General features: G+C 33.7%; 1 protein-coding gene across 1 annotated transcript in view; it reads right to left on the bottom strand.

Annotated features, from left to right (window-relative positions):
- The window catches only part of LOC139752087 (esterase E4-like), a 45,119-nt gene that overhangs the window by 2,793 nt on the left and 15,062 nt on the right, over window positions 1–27,264 (bottom strand). The window contains exons 6-13 of the mRNA XM_071667951.1: window positions 14,838–14,981; window positions 13,923–14,108; window positions 12,875–13,065; window positions 11,438–11,603; window positions 8,693–8,880; window positions 7,250–7,332; window positions 5,253–5,480; window positions 3,503–3,632 (exon numbers count right to left, since the gene is read on the bottom strand). Coding sequence (XP_071524052.1) covers window positions 3,503–3,632; window positions 5,253–5,480; window positions 7,250–7,332; window positions 8,693–8,880; window positions 11,438–11,603; window positions 12,875–13,065; window positions 13,923–14,108; window positions 14,838–14,981 — 1,316 coding nt within the window. The remainder of the gene's footprint in view (window positions 1–3,502; window positions 3,633–5,252; window positions 5,481–7,249; window positions 7,333–8,692; window positions 8,881–11,437; window positions 11,604–12,874; window positions 13,066–13,922; window positions 14,109–14,837; window positions 14,982–27,264) is intronic.

Here is a 27,264-nt window from a genome sequence, read left to right as displayed (position 1 = left end):
ATTGAGTGTGAGTGAGTGTGGCCTTTTCTTGTCTTTTCCTGGTGCTACCTCGCTGTAGGGAAGGGGGGCTATTTCCTGTGTGGTGGGGTAGTGACAGGAATGGATAAAGGCATATATATGGATATATATGTGTGTGTCTGAGTCTGTGTATATATGTATGTATATGTTGATATGTATATGTGCATGTACAGGCATTTATTTATATATACGAGTATATGAGTGGTTGGGCCATTCTTCGTCTGTTTCCTTGCACTACCTCGCTGATGTGAGAAACAGCATTTAAGTATAATAAAAAAAGATAACAATATATATTATCCCTGGGGATAGGGGAGAAAGAATACTTCCCATGTATTCCCTGCGTGTTGTAGAAGGTGACTAAAAGGGGAGGGAGCAAGGGGCTGGAAATCCTCCCCTTTCGTTTTTAATTTTCCAAAAGAAGGAACAGAGAAGGGGCCAAGTGAGGATATTCCCTCAAAGGCTCAGTCCTCTGTTCTTAACGCTACCTCGCTAATGTGGGAAATGGCGAATAGTATGAAAAAAAATATATGTATAAGCATAAATATATAAACTTGTACATATTCATACTTGCTCACCTTTATCCATTCCAGAGCCACCCTGCCCCCACAGGAAACAGCATCCATGAGTAAAGCACCCAGAGTGCCCAGGAAAGTGATTAATATAAAGTGTCCACAAAAAGCTGTGCCCACCCCCTATATATTTTTGGTCACTGAGACTAGTGTTTCTAACAGTGTATGCACCAGCATCCTGTCTCAATTTGCCTTGGCTATCTTGAGGAAATGATGTTCTTTACTTTTCCAGACTGCCACTTCATTTTGGGAATTTTGCTTCTGGGTGCAGTGTTTCTTCCACCTGTGCTCCAAGAAGGTTGGCGCATTCCTTTCTAAAGACAAAAAAAAAAAAGTTGATTAGAAGCAAGAAAATGTAGGTACACCTGGGATTTCTAGGCACACTGGGTGCTCATAAGCAACAATCAGGAGTCTACTTCCTGCAACACATCAGCAAGTCCCCTCATTTAGGAGATAAAGACCCTATTGAATCAAAGCATGGACCCAGAATACTTTAGAAACCTTGCCAAAGCTGCAGATGGCAATCAAGATCAAAGGAGAGATAACAAAATAATAACACATATGTGTGGGATCCCCTTTCAAAATGTATGGGGTAGCAGAAATGATTTTTTGTGGAAACTGTAGACAAAGATTCAAGTGATAATCAGGGTTGAGGCAGGCAAGTATCTGGTTCTTGTGAGTCAGTTGTTCAGATTTTCTTCCTTTTCCACTATAACAATACTTGAAAACTGTGAAAGGTTAAATTAATATAAGGAAGGAAAGAGATGGTAAAATAGGCGGGGAAATGACTCAAATTAAAGGAAATCTACAGTTTCTCCAAATACTAGCAGACAGTCCATATAAATTATGAACAATGGGAAAAGTAACAAGAAGAAGAGCTTGTATATACTGCTGATGCTTTACAACCTCCAAAGAGTTTAGATGGACTAGAACAATCAGTTAATGAAGAAACAAAGAAGATATTGCAGGAGGCAACATAATATTACATGTTACCTGTTGTTAGATTTTAAGTATAAAGAAACTAAATTGAAATACTTGGATTCACATGGAAGTTTCTGTATCAGGATGTCACTAAGTACACTATTGTTACTGGACTCTGTCAATGTGAGGTTGCACCATAAGTGAAAAGTCATTAATGGAGAAGCTGTATTATTGGGAGTAAAGTCTCATTAACGAACTTCTCACTTAAAAGAAGTCATCATTTCTCTGCTACTGGAAGAAGTGTTGCCTTAGCAGGAGCCTCAGGAAAAAAGGTTCTAGGTAACACCAGGATCCTTTCTGAGGCAATTATAGTAAAAATAAATAATCTATGTACATTAAAGTCACAAAGGCTTAGACCTCATCAATACTAGATCCTGTCCTTTTATTAACAAGTAGAAAATGTTAGATATGATACCAAAGTAGAGGTGATCTTGGAGAGTTTAAAACCGACTACGAGATTGGTGAGGACTTAAAAGAAATAGTTTGAAACCGATTATGCAATTGTTGGAGCCTTGAAGAGATCAGAAAAAAACAATCTTGAGGATATACAGTTATAATAATGACAGAAATCTAAGAAATTTCAATGGAAAGAAACTGATACAAGTAATTCCAATAAAATACAGAGCACTTATATAAAAGGTCCAATCAGATCTAGAAACAGGTTTCTAGTTGGATGCAGTACTTCTGTTTGGGTTGTATTTTTTCCTGGTACTAAGGAAGCATGAAGAAAAGGCTCGATGCAAAACCATAAAAAAGAATCTCAGGTACTAGGCCTACCTCCTGGGTAGTATAGAAGTCTACCAAAACACACTCATTTTAGAAGAGCACTAGTCCCCAGCAGCTTTTTAATGTGAATGTTAATGTATACTTCTTTACTACTTACTACATATTTTGGATGATAAGATGATCTGTTTCATAAAAGGTTCAGAGAAAAAAATCTGTACCATCAAAGGTACAGAGAAAAAGCTTGACCTCATCTAAGAGTTAATGTCCCTGAAAACATCCCTAATTTTAGCTCTGACTATAAAACTAGATCAATCTATAGTTCTGACTCATGCTTTATTCTATCCATAATGACTTCGTCTTTAACATTTCATACAAACAATGTATGATCTTGATACATTCCACAATCTTATCTCATTAATGGTACCATATACCACCACTATTAGTTATCAAAACTAGTGAACTCAAAGTCTAATGTCACCATGTACTTTGATCATATTAATGATATCCAGGCTACTGAATCACTACATAAAGGTTTCCTCTATTTCATTATAATACGTGATACCTCACTGATCAATTATTATTATTATCCCACTATTGTATTTACCTCTACACCTAAGCACAAAAGCATTATTCTCATATTCTTTTAATCGTTTATTTCTTCAAGCTTTTTACATTGTGTTATCACCACAAAGTCTTACAGCACTTAGTTCTTAGTCAAGTACCTCATACATTGCAGAAAGCATTAAAATGCAACTCTTTCTCCTCAGTGCATTCCCCATTAGTTGGTCAGCTTTTGTTCCCATGACATACTTTCCATTCCATCCAATTTTTGCTTTCACCAACCTAAGTTTTTTTAAGTTTCTTTGACATTCACTTTCAAATCAAGTCTTTTTTCACCTTTTTATAGTGATGGATTTCACCAACCCCATCATTACTGCAACAAGTATTCAAAAATCTTGAATATAATTATTCCACATATTTCTAACATCTTTAATCTGGTAATACCTTATCATTCACTTTCTCTTTCGTTTCATTTCAATTTATTACATCATCATTAAGAGCATTACTATTACAATAATTCAATTACAATAAGGCCTAAGGAGATTCGATGGGATTTTCCCCTATTCGTTTGTTATGCTTAAAAAGTATGATACTAATCCATTTATAGATTAAGAAATTAAAGACCCATGGGAAGCTTCATAACTAACCTTATACCTGAATGGTGTGAATGACATGCCTGGAGTGAAGGATATAGTGTAGTAGGTAACTGGCTCCCCAGGAACTAATGGTGTCCATACTGGCATCCCACTTGTAACCGCATTAGCACCTTGAGGGGATCTACAAAAATACATCATCATGAGTAATATACAAAGGAAGAGTTAAAATAACAAGAATGCACAACTGCAGTTACAAGGAGTATGATCAAAGAAACAACTACAAAAAAATACAGAAAGCCACATAAGAAACATGCTTGAGTAAAGTTACAGGCAAAACATACAACTGTAAAGGTGTATAAGATCCTGTTATGACTATATGAAGGAATTGCATTAAACACCTACATAGAAAACCTAAATCAGCACATCTAAGATGTGCTAAAATGACATCGTTCCATAATGGAACTGAAACAGAATTGAAACAAAGACCTTACAGCAGTAAGATTTGAAGATGGAACTGTTGTCTTTGTACAAATAATAGACAATTAATCATTTTTATACTTGCTCATTGTTTCCCATATAAGTAAGGTAGCACCAGAAACAGATAACAAAATGGTAATCATATGCTCAAATCCACTCCTTAACTGTCATATTTAATGCACTAAAACCAAAGTCCATACACCCTTCAGTGGTTTTCCCTAACTACTACAGCACTCACAATATGTCACCTTCTGTGTACCACATCACTCCAATTTTCTCTATCCCATACAAGTCTCACACCTTCCTACATGTTGAGGCCCCAGCAGCTCAATGTTTTCAAGTCCATCCCTCCATCATGCCCTCACTCACCTCTCCTCTTTTTTCCTTCCACTTTTGATGTAAATGTTCTCTTAGTCTGTCCTCACTCATCCTTTCTATATGTCCAAACAACTTCAGCATATTCTGCTTAGCTCTTGCAAACATACTCTGCTTACCTACATACCTCTCTGTCAGATATTCACACAACATTTTTATTTATACTAGCTGAGACAGCACAGGTAACTGAAGCTCTAATCAAGGCTATCTCAAGCCAGGTACCCATTCTATTAATCAACCCTTAGGGGTGGATGACCAGTTGGGTTGACTGTGGACCAAATGCCACAGCCAGGATTCAAACCTATGCACTCAACCCTGGGTGGCCCGTGAATGTGTCAAGGTAAGGAACACTAACTGCTACACCACTGAGGGTTATAAAGAGTCAGTCATTTCATTTCAAACATATCTAACCTCTTCCTACATTAGCATTTAGAGGCCATGAATTGCTTCCATTAAGCACTGCAAGGACAACTAAACCATCAAATACAGCCATCTTTCCCTCACAGACAGTGACCTCCCTTTCCTCAGACTCCTCAACGCATCCAAGACCTTTGCTCCCTCACTCACCCACCAACCCACCATAGATATCTAAAACAACCCACTTCCTCTTAGTCCTCTACATTCACATTCTTACTGCTAAACCTCATTACTTTACTTTTATTCACATTAACTCAAAGTTTCCTCCTTTCACACATTCCCAAACTCCATCCCTTTGAGGGGGTGGCCATGGCAAAAGAAGTGAGCAAGGCTTAACAAAACTGCCTTCTTTGACTGAAAGCAGGATTACTGCACAAGAGAACTTTATAGGCCTATGAGTCTCACCTGACATGGACATAAGTAATATTAATGATAGGTAGGAAAAAACAAGCTAACTTGATGGGCTCACCCAATACAGTATATCTACTATACTAATGAAGTTACATACGAATAAAAGACCTGAAGAACTAACCCAGTGTGGACGAAAGTGGCCCACATAAAGGTGAGGAGGGAAGAGATCTGTACATCCCTTGGCCCTGGCTGACCCAAATTGTAGGGAAGGGAGAAGACGAGGGCAAGGTCATCCCCATGGGAGATACCAGAGAATATTGCAGAACTTCTCACACCCTTGCCCTCAGCCAGTTGATAGAGGGGAACAGCATAGGATGGTGTTCCAGGATCACGGTGCCTCATCAGGTACCTATTTAGATGATTTGCAGACGTTCTTAAACTCTTGAATGCAATGAACCAAGCCTCTAAAATACTGTACAAAGATAACATTGTTCAGTGCTACACAGTGCAACATTTGTCACTCACAAAACACTATGACAATTCGAGTGCAGCAGCACTGAACATCACTTCAGTGTAAGTGGGTACAGGCAACTGAGGCCCTAATCAAGGCCATTCCATATGTATTTTTTCATTCATATTCGCCATTTTCCACATTAGCAAAGTAGCATTAAGAACAGAGGGCTGAGCCTTAGTTAGAAAATCCTCACTTGGTCCCCTTCTCTGTTCCCTCTTTTTGAAAAGTATAAACTGAGGGGGGGAGGATTTCCAGCCCCCCCCCGCTCCCTCCCCTTTTACTCACCTTCTACATCACACAGAGAATACGTGGAAGTATTCTGTCTCCCATATCCCCAGGGATGGATATAAATATATATACATAAATCTTTTTTAGTGGGGCCTGGATGTGGAAAGGAAGCTGTGGTTTCGGTGCATTATACATGACAGCTAGAGACTGAGTGTGAACAAATGTGGCCTTTGTTGTCTTTTCCTAGCGTTACCTCGCACACATGCGGGGGGAGGGGGTTGTCATTTCATGTGTGGCGGGGTAGTGACGGAAATGAATAAAGGGCAGACAGTATGAATTATGTACATGTGTATATATATATATACTCTGTGTGAGTATATATATATGTATACGTTGAGATGTATAGGTATGTATATGCACGTGTGTGGATGTGTATGTATATACATGTATATGTGGGTGGGTTGGGCCATTCTTTCGTCTGTTTCCTTGTGCTAACGCGGGAGACAGCAACAAAGTATAATAAATAAAAATGAATATATTTTTTTTATTCATTTATTATACTTAACCACCATTTCCCTGCTTCAGCGAGGTAGCACCAGGAAAACAGACCACATTCATACACACTCAGTCTCTTGATGTCATATGTATACCCTAGCCTAAGTCAGGTACCCATTTTATCAACCAACCTCTAGGGACGGATGAATAGCTGGGTTGACTGTGGACTGACTGACGCATTTAGGATTCGAACCTATGCACTCGACCCTGGGCGGCCCATGAATGTGTCACAGTCAGGAATGTTAACCACTACACCAAATGATCCCTTTAGTATAATTAGTATAATTGAGTACAGCTTAGTCCCAAGTACATATGAGTATGGCATGACCTGCCAAGCAAGACATTCTCCAAAAAATTCTCAAACATGACTGAGCACAGTATAATTAAAATAAAATAATGCAGGAAAAGGGCCTACTTCAATATCACAGATTTATCCAACACAAGCCATCTAATAAATACTGATAATTGTCAAAGCACTGAAAACCTCTGATATACGAATGAACACTAAAAACTCCTCAAGAACAACTGAGAAATGCATAATCCCTATTGTAATCATAGATACTTAAATTCTAGGGTATATACATATCCACCATGGAAAAAGACTTAAGTACAATGCAGTACGTCACAGCAATTAGCTTTTACAGTTTTTTGATATACTAGCAAACATGGATTCTTCAAAATGTCAACAACAAAGAATTCTGTTATTGCTTTACCTTCAATTTTTCATAGCCGTTTGTGTGAGGTGTCATTACAGCAACCAAAAAGACATCACACCACTAAGACAAAGACTTCTAGGGAATATAAAAAAAAAAGATGAGAGCCTTGGTTTCACTTAAAAGATCAATAAAATCCTGCCCTAACAATGACAAGCAATTACTCACGTATAAACAGGGGCCCGAGACGATGATGCAAAGTATGCCGCTGCATCCCACATGCATGATGTAAACAACAGGTCCGTAAATGTCTGCAAGGTTATAATTAATTTTGGTGCAGTGGGTAAATTGAATTTTTAATTCCCTAAATGATACCTAGATGAATCATATGAAACATCTTTTAGGAAATTTGGAAATAACTAACAGAAGTTTTTGACTGAAGCACAGAACCTTAAAGATGTGACATCTGTAAATTAATCATCAAAGACTACTACAAAAACTAAATATGGAAAGAAAACATGGGTGTGGGGAAAAAAAAAAGTCATGCATATTATACCTTTTAGACTGTCTGACAAAATGTTAGTAAAGAACCTGGTTATTCTGGAAAGCATTTGGGGAAGACTACCAGAAATCATCTAACTGGAAGAGATCAGAGGAAGCTTGTCAGCAGAGCCTATTGGTAATGTGTAGGTCATAGGTCTTAAGATCACTGTTATTCCTGATTTATGGTAATAATTTCCAAGAAGAACTGGATTTATGCTTAAACACATTTGTAGATGATGCTTATGTCAAGAGAGAGGGAAGGAATTATCAGGATTGTGTCAATTTGTAAGGGGAATAAGACAAGCTCCTGGGTTCTTCATACACCACACATAGCTGATGAACATCAGCACAAGCAAATGCAGAATAATAAAAAATGGGATACAGCGAAAGAAGGCATAAACATGATTACAATCTGGTAGGTAACAAGTTACATGAATGTGTGTGTAAAAGGGACTTGGGAATTGACACAGTGCCTAACTAGATGCCAGAATCACACAATAAGGAATGTTAAGAAGGGAAATTTCTACACATTAAAATTAGAACTGCAGTTAATGTATGGATATATAGATGTTCATTAAACTATCTACACCTTATATGTGACCTAAATCAGATTATGCATTGAAAGTTTGGTCACCATACTTTAAAAAGATACAAAGACGAAATAAAAAGGGTGAGTTGCAGGGAGAGGTTAAAGGCAATACATTTGTTCAACATGGAAGAAAGAAGAATAAAAGGAGTTTAAGCTTCATTACAATCATCAAATACCTTAGTCAATGACAATGCTGAGCCTCATATTAACAATTCTCTGAAAGATGCAAAGGGCAACAAAAGGTTACAGCAATAAACTAAACAAGGAACTTGTTAAAAAGACGTAATTAGTACTTTTACAGTAATTAATATATCAGTAAATGAAATAAACTATGTGACACAACTTTGAGTACAGAGATAATCTTAAAAACCTACAAGATATTAAAGAAAGTTCTCAAGAATGGACCCCACAAGTGTGGAACTCCCTCCCCTGCTGTACAAACAGGTTATTACAACCTAATTCTTCATTACCTCTTGATGGATATTCAACCTAAGAATACCCTGTCCCACCAACAGTCCCCTTAACATCCCAGCACCTACCTCACTCATCTCCTCAGCTAGTGTGTCAAGGTTTTCCCTGGCATGGTGTGTGTAGTAGAAGGAGATGATGGAGTCTGCAACAGAAATGGATGTAGAAGTGTTGGGCCAGATGGATTCCACTGTGTATCGTGTAGCCTCCTCGTACAGCTGACTTGGGCTGCTCCCACTCTCGGAAAAAATGATGGCAGCTGTAGAAATTCAGCTCAGTTCAGCTTAGGGCAGCATAATGGGAATACATACATTTGTTACTCCCTATCAAATATGACCTTTCAAGCCAAACACCAGAATGTCTTACGTATGAAGTGTTATATACATAAAATGGGCTAATTTGTTTAAACTCCATCATTATTGGGTACACTTAAAAAACTAGATCCAGATTCAGAAATAGCTTTATCTGTTTTTTTTTTTTAGATTCCAAAAAGTAATTTACATAAGACTCCTAAATGGCATCTAAGAATGGAAAACTAGTAAGTGTTCACATTCACATAATTTGTGCGGGCTATTTTACCAGCAATAAACTTGAAAGTGTCTCATAACCCACTAAAGTTAAAGTATGATAGATATTTTGCCAAATGAAATAGAAAGAGAACACTAAAGAAACATGCAAACTTGGCAAGCTATAATTCATTGGAGGATAACCATCTTGAAAACTGTGTTCAATTTTGGTCATCCTACTAAACAAAAAGAAGACAAAATGGAAATAGTTCAACATCAAGCAACCAAGACGATCTTTGGACTGAGAAACAAATCCTATGAAAGCTGACTAAAGAACCGCATGGGATGATTTACCAATCTGAGTGGTTCAAAACAGTACTACAGACACTTCTAATAACAGATGATAAATAGTTCACTTGAGGTCCACATCTAACATAATCTATACCTCCTTAATCACATGAAGAGTTTGCAGGTTTTTCTCTTTGAATCATCTATATGCATTTCTACCCTTACAATACTAATCTGTGAACTTCTGATATCTTCCATTATCACAAACAGCCTAGAACTCCTTTGTATACCACTGTAAGTTTGAAGATGAGGTATGTTATTTGTTTCTACTATGATTAGGTTATAATGACTGCCTTGGACAGAAGGAATCTAATGCTATGGCAAAGAAATGTGTGCTGAGCATACTAAAGTGAGACTATTTTTTCTCCAGGTGTTGAATGTCTGAGGCAGCCAGTGAATTTTCTAGGAGCCTTATGGATTGCAGATAACCAGACAGGTGAGGCGTAGTTTAGGATGGAGTAGATGAATTGTTTGCAAAGGATATATGTATATACTTTTTTATACCCAACTGCATCTTCCATTTTAGTGAAGTAGCATCAGGTAAACAAACGAACAATGGCATCAATTGCACACACCTTACTTTCCAGCTGTCATATATCTTATACTGAAACAAGAACTTACCATCCACAGCTAAGTCTTACTCATCATTCTGTGGTTTACTTTAAGTGCCTCATATGCCCTAGTTTACCCCACCAACAGCACATCTCCCTCATACACCATAACAATCCAATTCAATATGTCCCTTGGTACACATCTCACCCTTCTGAAAATTTAGTCCTCAATACCCCAAAGCCTCCTTTAGTCTTTCCTTCTATCTCCTTCAAGGTCTCCCCCTCCCACCTCCACTTCCGATATATTTCCTCTTAGGTTTTCTTCATTCATCCTCTTAATATGTCTGAACCTAAAGTACTTTTACACACCCAGACCAGCCCTCTCAATCAGACCACAATTACAACTACAACTCTCCTTTGCACTATCATTCTTTATATGATTAACCTGCCTCACACCACTTATTGTCCTCATACATATAATTTCCCACTTGTCTCCCCAACTCCTTTATTTTGTGTACATAACCCAAAATTCACAACCACACAACACTTTCACGACTACTGTAACATCAGACACACCCATATTGGTGTTAGCAGTCAATGACCTCTCCTTCCTCACACTCCGTAATGCATCCAAGAACTTAGTACCCTCTTCCATCCAATTACTTACTTCAGACCTAATGATTCCATCCACCACCATGATAAATTCCAAGTACTGTATATAAAATACTCCACTCTTTCAGATCGTACCCATTCTAATTTACATTCAAGCCATCCTGTTACTTATGCACACACATAAATACCATACTGAGGTTGTCCTCTATAACCAACTGAATTCCTAGAAAATAGCATTTCATAGTAGTAGTCTCCACTATGAATGTATAAATATGTCAAATAAGCAAAAAATATATAACAGAATCAATATTTGGTTGATCTGTTAAGTGCTAAGATTATATAGAAGGTAGGATAAACCAACAGATATTTGAAATGTTTGTTGCATTGGAGAAACTATGTTGAGTATACTGGTATTCGGGAACCTAGACTCACAACATCAATAACAATGAATACAAAGAAGTTAACACACGTTCTGTTCTCTCTGACTGTCTTATGTATATATGGTTCCCCTACATTGTCTAACTTTAAGTACGTGAAGTCCATCTTGTAGGATGAAAATATATCTTCCTTTATCAGTAATAGCCACAGAGTGATACTCGGTATGTTCTTGCTTTTAAAAAAAAACTATCCCACAACCATGTTTACCAAGCTCATTTACAAATAATTTGAAATAATATTCCACTCCAAAGAAAGAACTGAGAGATAATAAGCAGGACTTAATCAACAGTGAATTAAAATATTGAGTATACATCATTTAAAGAGGGATTATGGAGTATAAACACAGAGCAATATCACTGACTTAGAGCAAAGAGGATCCCTTCATCAGGCACTCCTCCCAGCAGAAGAGGGACAGGATGGAGTGGAGGACGTGACATGAGGACCACCAGAGGCTCTGGTAGGAAAGGGAGCTCTCTAAAGCCTCCATCCACTACCGGTCGGTACAGCATTGGCCAGAACACATAGCGCTAGTCACGGAAAGGATTTAGATCAGTTTTTTAATGGATTTTCAATGCAGCTCTTAATATGGTCAAGAAGAGTATACTACTTTGAAAATAACCTCATTGGAAGTGAAAGGTGTCAGAAGCAATTATCATCTTAAAGCTACACAGACAATACCATAAACAAAAAATGACAAACATTGTGATTTGTGTTTCTGAATATTTTATTACAGACATCCAGATAGTTTTAAACTAAGATCTGTGAATACAGCGTTAATCAGTATTTTAATTTACTATGCAATAATTTTTGATAACAATGCACATGCACCATTAATAATCAGCTCCTAAACTGTAGCATCACTACAGTATTATTATCCAGAGCAATGAGTAGCTTTCAAGATAAATGCTGGTTATGGACTCAAAATTTTAATATTTTCAAGCAGAGGGATTATTGCTTTACTGGGTAAAATTGTATCCACTGCATTAATTCAGTCATCACAGTAAAACTTATGCATTTAGGGATATGCATGGATCATTTCAAAATGCTATGTTATTCTAAAATCCTGTAACTTACAAGATTTAACTTTGTAGAAAACATAATGTGCTTACAGGTTCATGTGCAGACCAACAACCAACAGCAATTATGAAACCATATTTAGGTTTAAAACATGTTTAGATTTAGCATACTTGTAAATTTCACATTAACCACACTTGTACAGCAAATCTTGTATGAACACAGTGATGTGATACCCATCATTCAAGCTGTCCAATTAGTGATAGATAATACCTTGTAAACAGCATACATTACAGTCAGTTGTAATATTCATTCACTATTTCCAACCTCTGCAAAGTAGTGCCAGGAATAGAAAAAAAACTGCCTCATTTACACACATCACTCTCTATTTGTTACATAAGATGCACAAAAACCAGATCCCACCATACAGCCAAGCCCAAAGACCATATTCCATTGTATCACTCTTATACAAAATCTTTGTTTTTAGAACAGGTGCAGTATGGAGGTTTTCATGAACATTGTTACCAAGTAATTTTGTATCTCTTTCAAACACTATCTGGAAGTCTTCTATCTATGCTGTCATCTAATTATCAACAAGATTTTCAACTATCTTTTCTGAAATTTATCATTCTAATACAGTGTTTGCAACATTTCAATATTACATATATACATGGTTCTCAATGGATCATCTCCGCTTCACAGCAGCAAACTTGAACTGTGTGACAGATGTCTACTTGAAACCAATATTTTTCCTGAAAGCACTAATATTGCCACAAACCCTTACATATCTGGATGACTGTGCCTGGATGATCTCTGTGGCTGACTTATCCTGGAGACAATCCTTGATGGTGTAGGATGACCAGGTAGAACAGTCTAGATCCCAGGCCAGGTCATAGGCAACCTCTTCTGGCTCCTCAGCCACTGACCACAAACAGTTCCCAGCACCACTCATCATGATGGCACCTGAGAATAGATCTGCAACACAAGGGTCAGCAACTCTACCTGCTCCATGACAATAATATCACAAAAGATTACAGGACAATTAAAAGAAATATGGAAAGTGCTAAAGTGATTGGCTTGAGTAACTCATATATGGACATTGAAGGAGCATGTGGATGGCTAGGAAAAGGAAGTCTAGGATATAAAGTAAAAAGTTTCTATCTTTAAAGGGACAGTAAGATCCCATTTAGAGAAATAAATATCTTAAGATTAAAAAAAAAATAGAAAAAAAATATTCACCACAAGACCAACTAAATTAGTGATAAGAGTTACAAACTTTACTTGCAGCAGATCTCTGAGTCCTACATACCAGAATTCCATTATTTAAATCCTCAGTTCCTCCAGTCCCTTCACATAAAAGGTAAACAACCATCCCTAAAAGAACCAAGCAGGGACTAGAAATATTCTCAGCACCAGTTTAAATGCTCTCTGAATTTAATCCATTACCAGAGTTTTCATTCTGCAAAAATTAACACTAACAAGACCATATCCACCATACTTACCATAAGGAAGCTCCACAGAAATGTCTACCTCTTTATGTGTTGCCCTTTCAGTTGAAAATAAGAATGACATAAGTCCTTTTGTAAACTTTTAAATATTTAAGACAATGGCCAATTCATAAAGGCATCAGTTGTTACACCAATACCAAGCTCCCACAAAATGGTAAATGACAAAATGTGCAGCACCAATGATGGCAGAGGCACCTCCCATCCTACAACCCGAAGAAAGTCTTACCTAGCCTAGAAATACACAATCAATGAAGTGAAAAAAAAAATATCTTTGCAAACTGTTTCATTTAACATTTGTTCAGTCAGGGTCTAGTGATGACTAACCTCTAGAAAGTGGTGACAGCATGTGGAGGTGGACAAAAGAGGCACCAGCAGAAAATCCACCCAAGGTCACTCGAACAGGGTCACCACCAAACTGTGCTATGTTGGTACTGACCCAGCGCAGTGCAGCTATTTGGTCGAGTGCCCCATAGTTGCCAGGGAGTGATGTATCTCTTGTACTCAGGAATCCTACAAAGTAACCAAAATAATGCATCATACAAACAAATGACAAAACATATATACATACAGCAAAACATATATATCAATGTACCCTGAAACAAGACATGTGAAAAATCTGGGGTAAACCATGGAAAGGATGGAACCTAGATGTGAATAGAGAGCTGTGGTTTTGGTGCATTACACATGACAGCTAGAGATTGGGTGTGAACAATTGTGGCCTTTTTTTGTCTGTTTTCCTAGTGCTACTTCGCTAAAACAGGGGATAGTAATGCTATTTTCCTGCAGGGCTGGGTAGCGACAGGAAAGGACGAAGGCAAGCAAGTATGAAGATGTACATGTGTACGTTTGTATATGTCTGTATTTATTCATGTAGTGGAGGTTGGTGACAAATACCTTTTGTGTGAGGAGATGTTGGGGCTGTGTCAAATGCTCTCTTGATGTCTGCTGCCATTAATACTGTGTGGTAAGGGGAATGTGGTTGGATGAATTCACTGAGGACATGTTGTGTAAGATCAGTGTATAGCATGGTGGTATAGAAGTAGGCACTCAAATCATGTTGTGTTAGTGAGCATTTTGTTTGATTCCATTGTGAATGAATAGGTTAATCAATAATGGTGATGAAATAATATTAATCAATCTAAGAAATCCAAACAAAGAGGAACCAAATCTAGATTCTGATATGCATGAAGCTATTCTGCAGGGTGCACTTACACACAATATAACAACATGAGAACTGACCTAAAGCTCCAAGCCTATAGTTGGCAGTCACCAGCACTATGTCCTCCTTCATGAGCTTCTGAGGACCTAGGGAGGTGGCAGACCCACGCAAGTATCCACCACCATGCAGGAAGAACAGTACAGGCAGCCTCTCTGGTGTTTGGCCTGCAGATATAAATTGTATCTATGGCAATGTGTGAATTTGGCCTTCTAGATTACTTAAACTATAATATATATATATATATATATATATATATATATATATATATATATATATATATATATATATATATATATATATATATATATAATGGCATATAAATATAATTGCTTTTCTAAGTATTTCTCACATGGGGTTGTTAGGGAGGTAAATGCAAGAGTTTTGGAAAGAGGGGCAAGTATGAAGTCTGTTGCGGATGAGAGAGCTTGGGAAGTGAGTCAGTTGTTGTTCGCTGATGATACAGCGCTGGTGGCTGATTCATGTGGGAAACTGCAGAAGCTGGTGACTGAGTTTGGTAGTGTGTGAAAGAAGAAAGTTAAGAGTAAATGTGAATAAGAGCAAGGTTATTAGGTACAGTAGGGTTGAGGGTCAAGTCAATTGGGAGGTAAGTCTGCATGGAGCAAAACTGGAGGAAGTAAAGTGTTTTAGATACCTGGGAGTGGATCTGGCAGCGGATGGAACCATGGAAGCGGAAGTGGATCATAGGGTGGGGGAGGGGGCGAAAATCCTGGGAGCCTTGAAGAATGTGTGGAAGTCGAGAACATTATCTCAGAAAGCAAAAATGGGTATGTTTGAAGGAATAGTGGTTCCAACAATGTTATATGGTTGCGAGGCGTGGGCTATGGATAGAGTTGTGCGCAGGAGGATGGATGTGCTGGAAATGAGATGTTTGAGGACAATGTGTGGTGTGAGGTGGTTTGATCGAGTAAGTAACGTAAGGGTAAGAGAGATGTGTGGAAATAAAAAGAGCGTGGTTGAGAGAGCAGGAGAGGGTGTTTTGAAATGGTTTGGGCACATGGATAGAATGAGTGAGGAAAGATTGACCAAGAGGATATATGTGTCGGAGGTGGAGGGAACGAGGAGAAGTGGGAGACCAAATTGGAGGTGGAAAGATGGAGTGAAAAAGATTTTGTGTGATCGGGGCCTGAACATGCAGGAGGGTGAAAGGAGGGCAAGGAATAGAGTGAAATGGATCGATGTGGTATACCGGGGTTGACGTGCTGTCAGTTGATTGAATCAGGGCATGTGAAGCGTCTGGGGTAAACCATGGAAAGCTGTGTAGGTATGTATATTTGCGTGTGTGGACGTATGTATATACATGTGTATGGGGGTGGGTTGGGCCATTTCTTTCGTCTGTTTCCTTGCGCTACCTCGCAAACGCGGGAGACAGCGACAAAGCAAAAAAAAAAAAATATAATAACACTAAAACCACTACGACTTCTAATGATTCAGGTGAGAAACTGCAGAAGCTGGTGACTGAGTTTGGTAAAGTGTGTGAAAGAAGAAAGCTGAGAGTAAATGTGAATAAGAGCAAGGTTATTAGGTAGAGTTGGGTTGAGGGACAAGTCAACTGGGATGTAAGTTTGAATGGAGAAATACTGGATGAAGTGAAGTGTTTTAGATACCTGGGAGTGGATTTGGCAGTGGATGGAACCATGGAAGCGGAAGTGAATCAGAGTGGGGAAGGGGCGAAAGTTCTGGGAGCATTGAAAAATGTATATATATATATATATATATATATATATATATATATATATATATATATATATATATATATATATATATATATATTTATATATATATATATATATATATATATATATATATATATATATATATATATATATATTTATATATATATATATATATATATATATATATATATATATATATATATATATATATATACATATATATCCCTGGGGATAGGGGATTAAGAATACTTCCCATGTATTCCCTGCGTGTCGTAGAAGGCGACTAAAAGGGGAGGGAGCGGGGGGCTGGAAATCCTCCCCTCTCGTTTTTTTTTTTTTTTATTTTCCAAAAGAAGGAACAGAGGGGGCCAGGTGAGGATATTCCAAAAAATGCCCAGTCCTCTGTTCTTAACGCTACCTCGCTAACGCGGGAAATGGCGAATAGTTTAAAAGAAAAGAAAAAGAATATATATATATATATATATATATATATATATATATATATATATATATATATATATTTATTTTGCTTTGTCGCTGTTTCCCGCGTTTACGAGGTAGTGCAAGGAAACAGACGAAAGAAATGGCCCAACCCATCCCCATACACATGTATATACATACACGTCCACACTCTCAAATATACATATCTATACATCTCAATGTACACATATATATACACACACAGACATATACATATATACTTATGTACATAATTCATACTGTCTGCCTTTATTCGCATCGCCACCTCGCCACACATGGAATAACATCCCCCTCCCCCCTTATGTGTGCAAGGTAGTGCTAGGAAAAGACAACAAAGGCCCCATTCGTTCACACTCTGTCTCTAACTGTCATGTAATAATGCCCGAAACCACAGCTCCCTTTCCACATCCAGGCCCCACAGAATGGGGATGGGGGAGAAAGAATACTTCCCACGTATTCCCTGCGTGTCGTAGTCCACGGGGAAAAATGAAACACCTTAAGTTCCCAACTGCACTTTTGTGTGATAATCACATCATCAGGGGAGACACAAGAGAGAAATAATAAGTCAGTTGATATACATCGAAGAGATGAAGCTAGGACGTCATTTAGTAAATGTGACTGTCCAAAAACATACAACGAGCATTCATAAACTTATCATTATACACATTTTATCAACAATAAAGTTATCTAATTTGTATAATTTGTGTATTTGATAATAGAAGATTCAATGATATCTGTCTTGGCAATAGAGTTAATAACAGAGACAAGAATCAAATGCCTTGTTTAATCACATTAAAAACTATGATCATTGTATTGACTCTAGTAATGCCATCTAAGTTATTAACTCTAACTCAGTGAGGTAGCACCAGGAAAACAGATAAAAAAGGCCACATTCACTCACACTCAGCGTATAGCTGTCATGGGTAATTCACCAAAACGTCAGTTCCCATCCACAGCCATGCCCACAGACCCTTCCATGGTTTACCCCAGACGCTTCACATGCCCTAGTTCTACTCTTCCATGATTATTTCAAGTATAGAAGTGTTTGAATATCTTATCTCAGTTTCAATACAAAAAGTTTTTAGAGCTTAAAAATACTCTGAACTGATACCTTCAATTTTTGGCATTTTTGTCAGAAAAATAGATAAAAAACAGTATGAATAGATTTCCTTTAAAAATTCATTATAAGAAGTATTTTTCATGCTGAATACAAATCTAGTGTTAGAATAACTTTCAGTCCTCTTAATGACAGTCAATAAAGCTGTTAAATGAATTCAAGTTTAAAATATTTCTGTTCTTTTGCATCGTATTTTCTGAGTATGTATCAGTAACTGAGAGGATTATGATATATTTCTCATGATTTTTTCAAGTATAGAAGTGTTTGAATATCTCATGGATAAATTTTGAAAAAAAAAGTTTTTGGAGCTAAAAAAAATACCTGAGAAAAATAGATTTCCTTGAAAAACTCATCATAAAAAGTATTTTTCATGCTGAATACAAATCTGGTGTTAAAATATCATTTAGTCATCTTTACGACATTTAATGAAGCTGTTAATTAAATTCAAATTTAAAATATTTTCTGATACTTTGCATCATACTTACTGGGTATGTATCTGTGACAAAGAGCATTGAAGTATAGAAGTGTTTGAATATGTCATATTTCAATTTTGAACAAAAGTTTTTTGAGCTAAAGAATACCTTCAATTTTTGGGAAATTTCTGAGAAAAATATATTTCCTTTAAAAACTCATTATAAGAAGTATTTTACCTGCTAAACACAAACCTGGATTTAAAATATTTTTTAGTCATCTTTCCAATATTCAATTAAGCTGTTAATCAAAGTCAAATTTAAAATATTTTCTGATAGTTTACATCATATTTACAGAGTATTATTCGGTGACTAAGAGCATTATGATATATTTTCCATGATTATTTCAAGTAAAGAAGCCTCTGAATATCTTATTTTCAATTTTAAAAGAAAAAGTTTTTTGAGCTAAAAAAATACCCTGAACTATTACCTTCAATTTTGGGAGAAATTTCTGAGAAAATTAGATTTCCTTTAAAAACTCATTGTAAGAAGTATTTTTTCATGCTGAATACAAATATGGTGTTAAAACATCATTTGGTCGTCTGTACGACATTCAATTAAGCTCTTAATCAAAGTCAAATTTATAATATTTTCTTATACTTTGCATCATATTTACTAGGAATTATTTGGTGACTAAGAGCATTATGATATATTTTCCATGATTATTTCAAGTAAACAAGTATTTGAATATCTTATCTTTCAATTCTAAAACAAAAAGTTTTTTAAACTAAAAAATACCCTGAACTATTACCTTCAATTTTTGCCATTTTTCTCAAAAAAATAGATTTCCTTGAAAAACTCATTATGAGAAGTCTTTTTCATTATGAATACAAATCTGGTGTTAAAATATCGTTTAGTTGTCTTTATGACATTCAATTAAGCTGTTAATTAGAGTCAATTTCAAAATGTTTTCTGATACTTTCCATCATATTTACTGGGTATGTATTGGAGACAAAGAGCATTTTCATATATTTTCCATGACTATTTCATATATAGAAGCTTTTGAATATCTTATTTTTCAATTTTAAAACAAAATGTTTTTTGAGCTAAAAAATACCCTGAACTATTACCTTCATTTTTGGGGAAATTTCTGAGAAAATTAGATTTCCTTTACAAACTCATTATAGGAAGTATTTTTCAAGCTGAATACAAATCTGGTGTTAAAATATCATTTGGTCGTCTGTACGACATTTAATTAAGCTGTTAATCAAAGTCAAATTTATAATATTTTCTGATACTTTGCATCGTATTTACTAGGAATTATTCGGTAACTGAGAGCATTATGATATATTTTCCATGATCATTTCAAGTAAAGAAGTGTTTGAATATCTTATTTTTCAATTTTAAAACAAAAAGTTTTTTGAGCTAAAAAATACCCTGAACTATTACCTTCAATTTTTACCATTTTTCTCAAAAAAATAGATTTCCTTGAAAAACTCGTTATAAGAAGCATTTTTCATTATGAATACAAATCTGGTGTTAAAATTTCGTTTAGTCGTCTTTACGACATTCAATTAAACTGTTAATCAGAGTCAATTTCAAAATGTTTTCTGATACTTTGCATCATATTTACTGGGCATGTATTGGCGACAAAGAGCATTTTCATATATTTTCCATGAATATTTCAAATATAGAAGTGTTTGAATATCTTATTTTTCAATTTTAAAACAAAAAGTTTTTTGAGCTAAAAAAATACCCTGAACTATTACCTTCAATTTTGGGGAAATTTCTGAGAAAATTAGATTTCCTTTACAAACTCATTATAAGAAGTATTTTTCATGCTGAATACAAATCTAGTGTTAAAATATCATTTGGCCGTCTATACGACATTCAATGAAGCTGTTAATCAAAGTCAAATTTATAATATTTTCTGATACTTTGCATCGTATTTATCGGGAATTATTCGGTGACTAAGAGCATTATGATATGTTTTCCATGATCATTTCAAGTAAAAAAAAAAGTGTTTGAATATCTTATTTTTCAATTTTAAAACCAAAATTTTTTTGAACTAAAAAATACCCCGACCATTTGCCATTTTTCTTAAAAGAATAGATTTCCTTGAAAAACTCATTATAAGATACATTTTTCATGCTGAATACAAATCTGGTGTTAAAATATCGTTTAGTTGTCTTTACGACATTCAATTAAGCTGTCAATTGGAGTCAATTTCAAAATATTTTCTGATACTTTGCATCATATTTACTGGGTATGTATTGGCGACAAAGAGCATTTTCATATATTTTACATGACTATTTAAAATATAGAAGCGTTTGAATATCTTATTTTTAAATTTTAAAACAAAAAGTTTTTTGAGCTAAAAAATACCCTGAACTATTACCTTCAATTTTGGGGAAATTTCTACGAAAATTAGATTTCCTTTAAAAACTCATTATAAGAAGTATTTTTCGTGCTGAATACAAATCTCGTGTTAAAATATCATTTGGTCGTCTGTACTACATTCAATCAAGCTGTTAATCAAAGTCAAATTTATAATATATTCTGATACTTTGCATCGTATTTACTAGGAATTATTCGGTGAAAAAGAGCATTATGATATATTTTCCATGATTATTTCAAATAAAGAAGTGTTTGAATATCTTATTTTTCAATTTTAAAACAAAAAGTTTTTTGAGCTAAAAAATACCCTGAACTATTGCCTTAAATTTTTGCCATTTTTCTCAAAAAAATAGATTTCCTTTAAAAACTCGTTATAAGAAGTATTTTTCATTATGAATACAAATCTGGTGTTAAAATTTCGTTTACTCGTATTTACAACATTCAATTAAGCTGTTAATTGGAGTCAATTTCAAAATTTTTCTGATACTTTGCATCATATTTACTGGGTATGTATTGGCGACAAAGAGCATTTTCATATATTTTCTATGATTATTTCAAATATAGAAGCGTTTGAATATCTTATTTTTCAATTTTAAAACAAAAAGTTTTTAGAGCTAAAAAATACCCTGAACTATTACCTTCAATTTTGCGGAAATTTCTAAGAAAATTAGATTTCCTTTAAAAACTCATTATAAGAAGTATGTTTCGTGCTGAATACAAATCTCGTGTTAAAATATCATTTGGTCGTCTGTACGACATTCAATCAAGCTGTTAATCAAAGTCAAATTTATAATATTTTCTGATACTTTGCATCGTATTTACTGGGAATTATTTGGTGACTAAGAGCATTATGATATATTTTCCATTATTATTTCAAGTAAACAAGTGTTTCAATATCTTATCTTTCAATTCTAAAACAAAAAGATTCTTCAACTAAAAAAAACCCTGAACTCCTCAATTTTTGCCATTTTTCTCAAACAAATAGATTTCCTTGAAAAACTCATTATAAGATACATTTTTAATGCTGAATACAAATCTAGTACTAAAATAACTTTTAGTCCTCTTATTGACAATCAATTAAGATGTTAAATGAATTCAATTTTAAAATATTTCTGTTCTTTTCCATCATATTTCCTGAGTATGTATACGTACCAGAAAGCATTATGATATATTTTTCATGAATCTTTCAAGTATAGAAGTGTTTGAATATCTCACGTTTCAATTTTGAAACACAAAGTGTTAATGAGCTAATAAATACCCTGAACTATTACCTTCAATTTTGGGGTAATTTATGAGAAAATTAGATTTCCTGTAAAAACACCTTATAAGAAGTATTTTTCATGCTGAATACAAATCTGGTGTTAAAATACCATTTGCTCAACTGTACGACATTCAATTAAGCTCTTAATCAAAGTCAAATTTATAATATTTTCTGATACTTTGCATCGTATTTACTAGGAATTATTCGGTGAAAAAGAGCATTATGATATATTTTCCATTATTATTTCAAATAAAGAAGTGTTTGAATATCTTATTTTTCAATTTTAAAACAAAAAGTTTTTTGAGCTAAAAAATACCCTGAACTATTACCTTCAATTTTTGCCATTTTTCTCAAAAAAATAGATTTCCTTGAAAAACTCATTATAAGATACATTTTTCATGCTGAATACAAATCTGGTGTTAAAATATCGTTTAGTTGTCTTTACGACATTCAATTAAGCTGTTAATTAGAATCAATTTCAAAATGTTTTCCGATACTTTGCATCATATTTACTGGGTATGTATTGGCGACAAAGAGCATTTTCATATATTTTCCATGACTATATCAAATATAGAAGTGTTTGAATATCTTATTTTCAATTTTAAAACAAAAAGTTTTTTGAGCTAAAAAATACCCTGAACTATTACCTTCAATTTTGCGGAAATTTCTAAGAAAATTAGATTTCCTTTAAAAACTCATTATAAGAAGTATTTTTCGTGCTGAATACAAATCTCGTGTTAAAATATCATTTGGTCGTCTGTACTACATTCAATCAAGCTGTTAATCAAAGTCAAATTTATAATATTTTCTGATACTTTCCATCGTATTTACTGGGAATTATTCGGTGACTAAGATCATTATGATATATTTTCCATGATCATTTCAAGTAAACAAGTGTTTGAATATCTTATTTTTCAATTTTAAACCAAAAAGTTTTTTGAGCTAAAAAATACCCTGAACTATTACCTTCAATTTTTACGATTTTTCTCAAAAAAATAGATTTCCTTTAAAAACTCTTTATAAGAAGCATTTTTCATTATGAATACAAATCTGGTGTTAAAATTTCGTTTACTCGTCTTTACAACATTCAATTAAGCTGTTAATTGGAGTCAATTTCAAAATGTTTTCTGATACTTTGCATCATATTTACTGGGTATGTATTGGCGACAAAGAGCATTTTCATATATTTTCCATGACTATTTCAAATATAGAAGAGTTTGAATATCTTATTTTTCAATTTAAAACAAAAAGTTTTTTGAGCTAAAAAATACCCTGAACTATTACCTTCAATTTTGCGGAAATTTCTAAGAAAATTAGATTTCCTTTAAAAACTCATTATAAGAAGTATTTTTCGTGCTGAATACAAATCTCGTGTTAAAATATCATTTGGTCGTCTGTACGACATTCAATCAAGCTGTTAATCAAAGTCAAATTTATAATATTTTCTGATACTTTGCATCGTATTTACTAGGAATTATTCGGTGAAAAAGAGCATTATGATATATTTTCCATGATTATTTCAAATAAAGAAGTGTTTGAATATCTTATTTTTCAATTTTAAAACAAAAAGTTTTTTGAGCTAAAAAATACCCTGAACTATTACCTTCAATTTTTACCATTTTTCTCAAAAAAATAGATTTCCTTTAAAAACTCGTTATAAGAAGCATTTTTCATTATGAATACAAATCTGGTGTTAAAATTTCGTTTAGTCGTCTTTACGACATTCAATTAAACTGTTAATCAGAGTCAATTTCAAAATGTTTTCTGATACTTTGCATCATATTTACTGGGTATGTATTGGCGACAAAGAGCATTTTCATATATTTTCCATGACTATTTCAAATATAGAAGTGTTTGAATATCTTATTTTTCAATTTTAAAACAAAAAGTTTTTTGAGCTAAAAAATACCCTGAACTATTACCTTCAATTTTGCGGAAATTTCTAAGAAAATTAGATTTCCTTTAAAAACTCATTATAAGAAGTATTTTTCGTGCTGAATACAAATCTCGTGTTAAAATATCATTTGGTCGTCTGTACGACATTCAATCAAGCTGTTAATCAAAGTCAAATTTATAATATTTTCTGATACTTTGCATCGTATTTACTAGGAATTATTCGGTGACTAAGAGCATTATGATATATTTTCCATGATCATTTCAAGTAAAGAAGTGTTTGAATATCTTATTTTTCAATTTTAAAACAAAAAGTTTTTTGAGCTAAAAAATACCCTGAACTATTACCTTCAATTTTTGCCATTTTTCTCAAAAAAAATAGATTTCCTTTAAAAACTCGTTATAAGAAGCATTTTTCATTATGAATACAAATCTGGTGTTAAAATTTCGTTTAGTCGTCTTTACGACATTCAATTAAACTGTTAATCAGAGTCAATTTCAAAATGTTTTCTGATACTTTCCATCATATTTACTGGGTATGTATTGGCGACAAAGAGCATTTTCATATATTTTCCATAATTATTTCAAATATAGAAGCGTTTGAATATCTTATTTTTCAATTTTAAAACAAAAAGTTTTTAGAGATAAAAAATACCCTGAACTATTACCTTCAATTTTGCGGAAATTTCTAAGAAAATTAGATTTCCTTTAAAAACTCATTATAAGAAGTATTTTTCGTGCTGAATACAAATCTCGTGTTAAAATATCATTTGGTTGTCTGTACGACATTCAATGAAGCTGTTAATCAAAGTCAAATTTATAATATTTTCTTATGCTTTGCATCGTATTTACTGGGAATTATTTGGTGACTAAGAGCATTATGATATATTTTCCATTATTATTTCAAGTAAACAAGTGTTTCAATATCTTATCTTTCAATTCTAAAACAAAAAGATTCTTCAACTAAAAAATACCCTGAACTATTACCTTCAATTTTTGCCATTTTTCTCAAAAAAATAGATTTCCTTGAAAAATTCATTATGAGAAGTCTTTTTCATTATGAATACAAATCTGGTGTTAAAATATCGTTTAGTTGTCTTTACGACATTCAATTAAGCTGTTAATTAGAGTCAATTTCAAAATGTTTTCTGATACTTTGCATTATATTTACTGGGTATCTATTGGCGACAAAGAGCATTTTCATATATTTTCCATGACTATTTCAAATATAGATGTGTTTGAATATCTTATTTTTCAATTCTAAAACAAAAAGTTTTGAGCTAAAAAATGCCCTGAACTATTACCTTCAATTTTGCGGAAATTTCTGGGAAAATCAGATTTCCTTAAAAATTCATTGTAGGAAGTATTTTTCACGCTAAATACAAATCTGCTGTTAAAATATCATTTGGCCGTGTGTACGACATTCAATTACGCTATTAATCAAAGTCAAATTTATAATATTTTCTGATACTTTCCATTGTATTTACTGGGCATTATTTGGTGACGAGGAGCATTATGATATATTTTCCATGATCATTTCAAGTAAAAAAGTATTTGCATATCTTATTTTTCAATTTTAAACCCAGAATTTTTTTGAGCTAAAAAATACCCTGACCTATTACCTTCAATTTTTACCATTTTTCTCAAAAAAATAGATTTCCTTTAAAAACTCGTTATAAGAAGCATTTTTCATTATAAATATAAATCTGGTGTTAAATTTTCGTTTAGTCGTCTTCACGACATTCAATTAAACTGTTAATCAGAGTCAATTTCAAAATGTTTTCTGATACTTTGCATCATATTTACTGGGTATGTATTCGCGACAAAGAGCATTTTCATATATTTTCCATGATTATTTCAAATATAGAAGCGTTTGAATATCTTATTTTTCAATTTTAAAGCAATAAGTTTTTTGAGCTAAAAAATACCCTGAACTATTACCTTCAATTTTGGGGAAATTTCTAAGAAAATTAGATTTCCTTTAAAAACTCATTATAGGAAGTATTTTTCGTGCTGAATAGAAATCTCGTGTTGAAATATCATTTGGTCGTCTGTACGACATTCAATGAATCTGTTAATCAAAGTCAAATTTATAATATTTTCTGATACTTTGCATCTTATTTACTGGGAATTATTCAGTGACTAAGAGCATTATGATATATTTTCCATGATCATTTCAAGTAAAGAAGTGTTTGAATATTTTTTCTTTCAATTTTGAAATAAAAACTTTTTTCAACTAAAAAATACCCTGAACTATTACCTTCAATTTTTGCCATTCTTCTCAAAAAAAATAGATTTCCTTGAAAAACTCGTTATAAGAAGCATTTTTCATTTTGAAAACAAATCTGGTGTTAAAATTTCGTTTAGTCATCTTTACTACATTCAATTAAGCTGTTAATTAAAGTCAATTTGAAAATGTTTTCTGATATTTTGCATCATATTTACTGGGTATCTATTGGCAACAAAGAGCATTTTCATATATTTTCCATGACTATTTAAATATAGAAGTGTTTGAATATCTTATTTTTCAATTTCAAAACAAAAAGTTTTTTGAGCTAAAAAATACCCCGAACTATTACCTTCAATTTTGGGGAAATTGCTGAGAAAAACAGATTTCCTTTAAAAACTCATTATAAGAACTATTTTTCATGCTGAATACAAATCTGGTGTTAAAATATCACTTGGTCATCTGTACGACATTCAATTAAGCTGGTAATCAAAGTCAAATTTATAATATTTTCTGATACTTTGCATCATATTTACTGGGAATTATTTGCTGACTAAGAGCATTATGATATATTTTCCATTATTATTTCAAGTAAACAAGTGTTTGAATATCTTATCTTTCAATTCTAAAACAAAAAGTTTTTTCAACTAAAAAATACCCTGAACTATTACCTTGTATTTTTGCCATTTTTCTCAAAAAAATAGATTTCCTTGAAAAACTCATTATAAGAAGCATTTTTCATGCTGAATACAAATCTAGTACTAAAATAACTTTTAGTCCTCTTATTGACAGTCAATTAAGATGTTAAATGAATTCAATTTTAAAATATTTCTGTTCTTTTTCATCATATTTCAAGAGTATGTATAGGCAACAGAAAGCATTGATATATTTTTCATAAATCTTTTAAGTATAAAAGCGTTTGAATATCTCATGTTTCAATTTTGAAACACAAAGTTTTTTTGAGCTAA

Source organism: Panulirus ornatus, chromosome 2 (assembly GCF_036320965.1).
Source record: "Panulirus ornatus isolate Po-2019 chromosome 2, ASM3632096v1, whole genome shotgun sequence".
In the NCBI taxonomy this organism is placed as follows: domain Eukaryota; kingdom Metazoa; phylum Arthropoda; class Malacostraca; order Decapoda; family Palinuridae; genus Panulirus; species Panulirus ornatus.
Note: the sequence above shows the minus strand (reverse complement) of the source record. Positions and strands in the feature narration are given on the sequence as shown.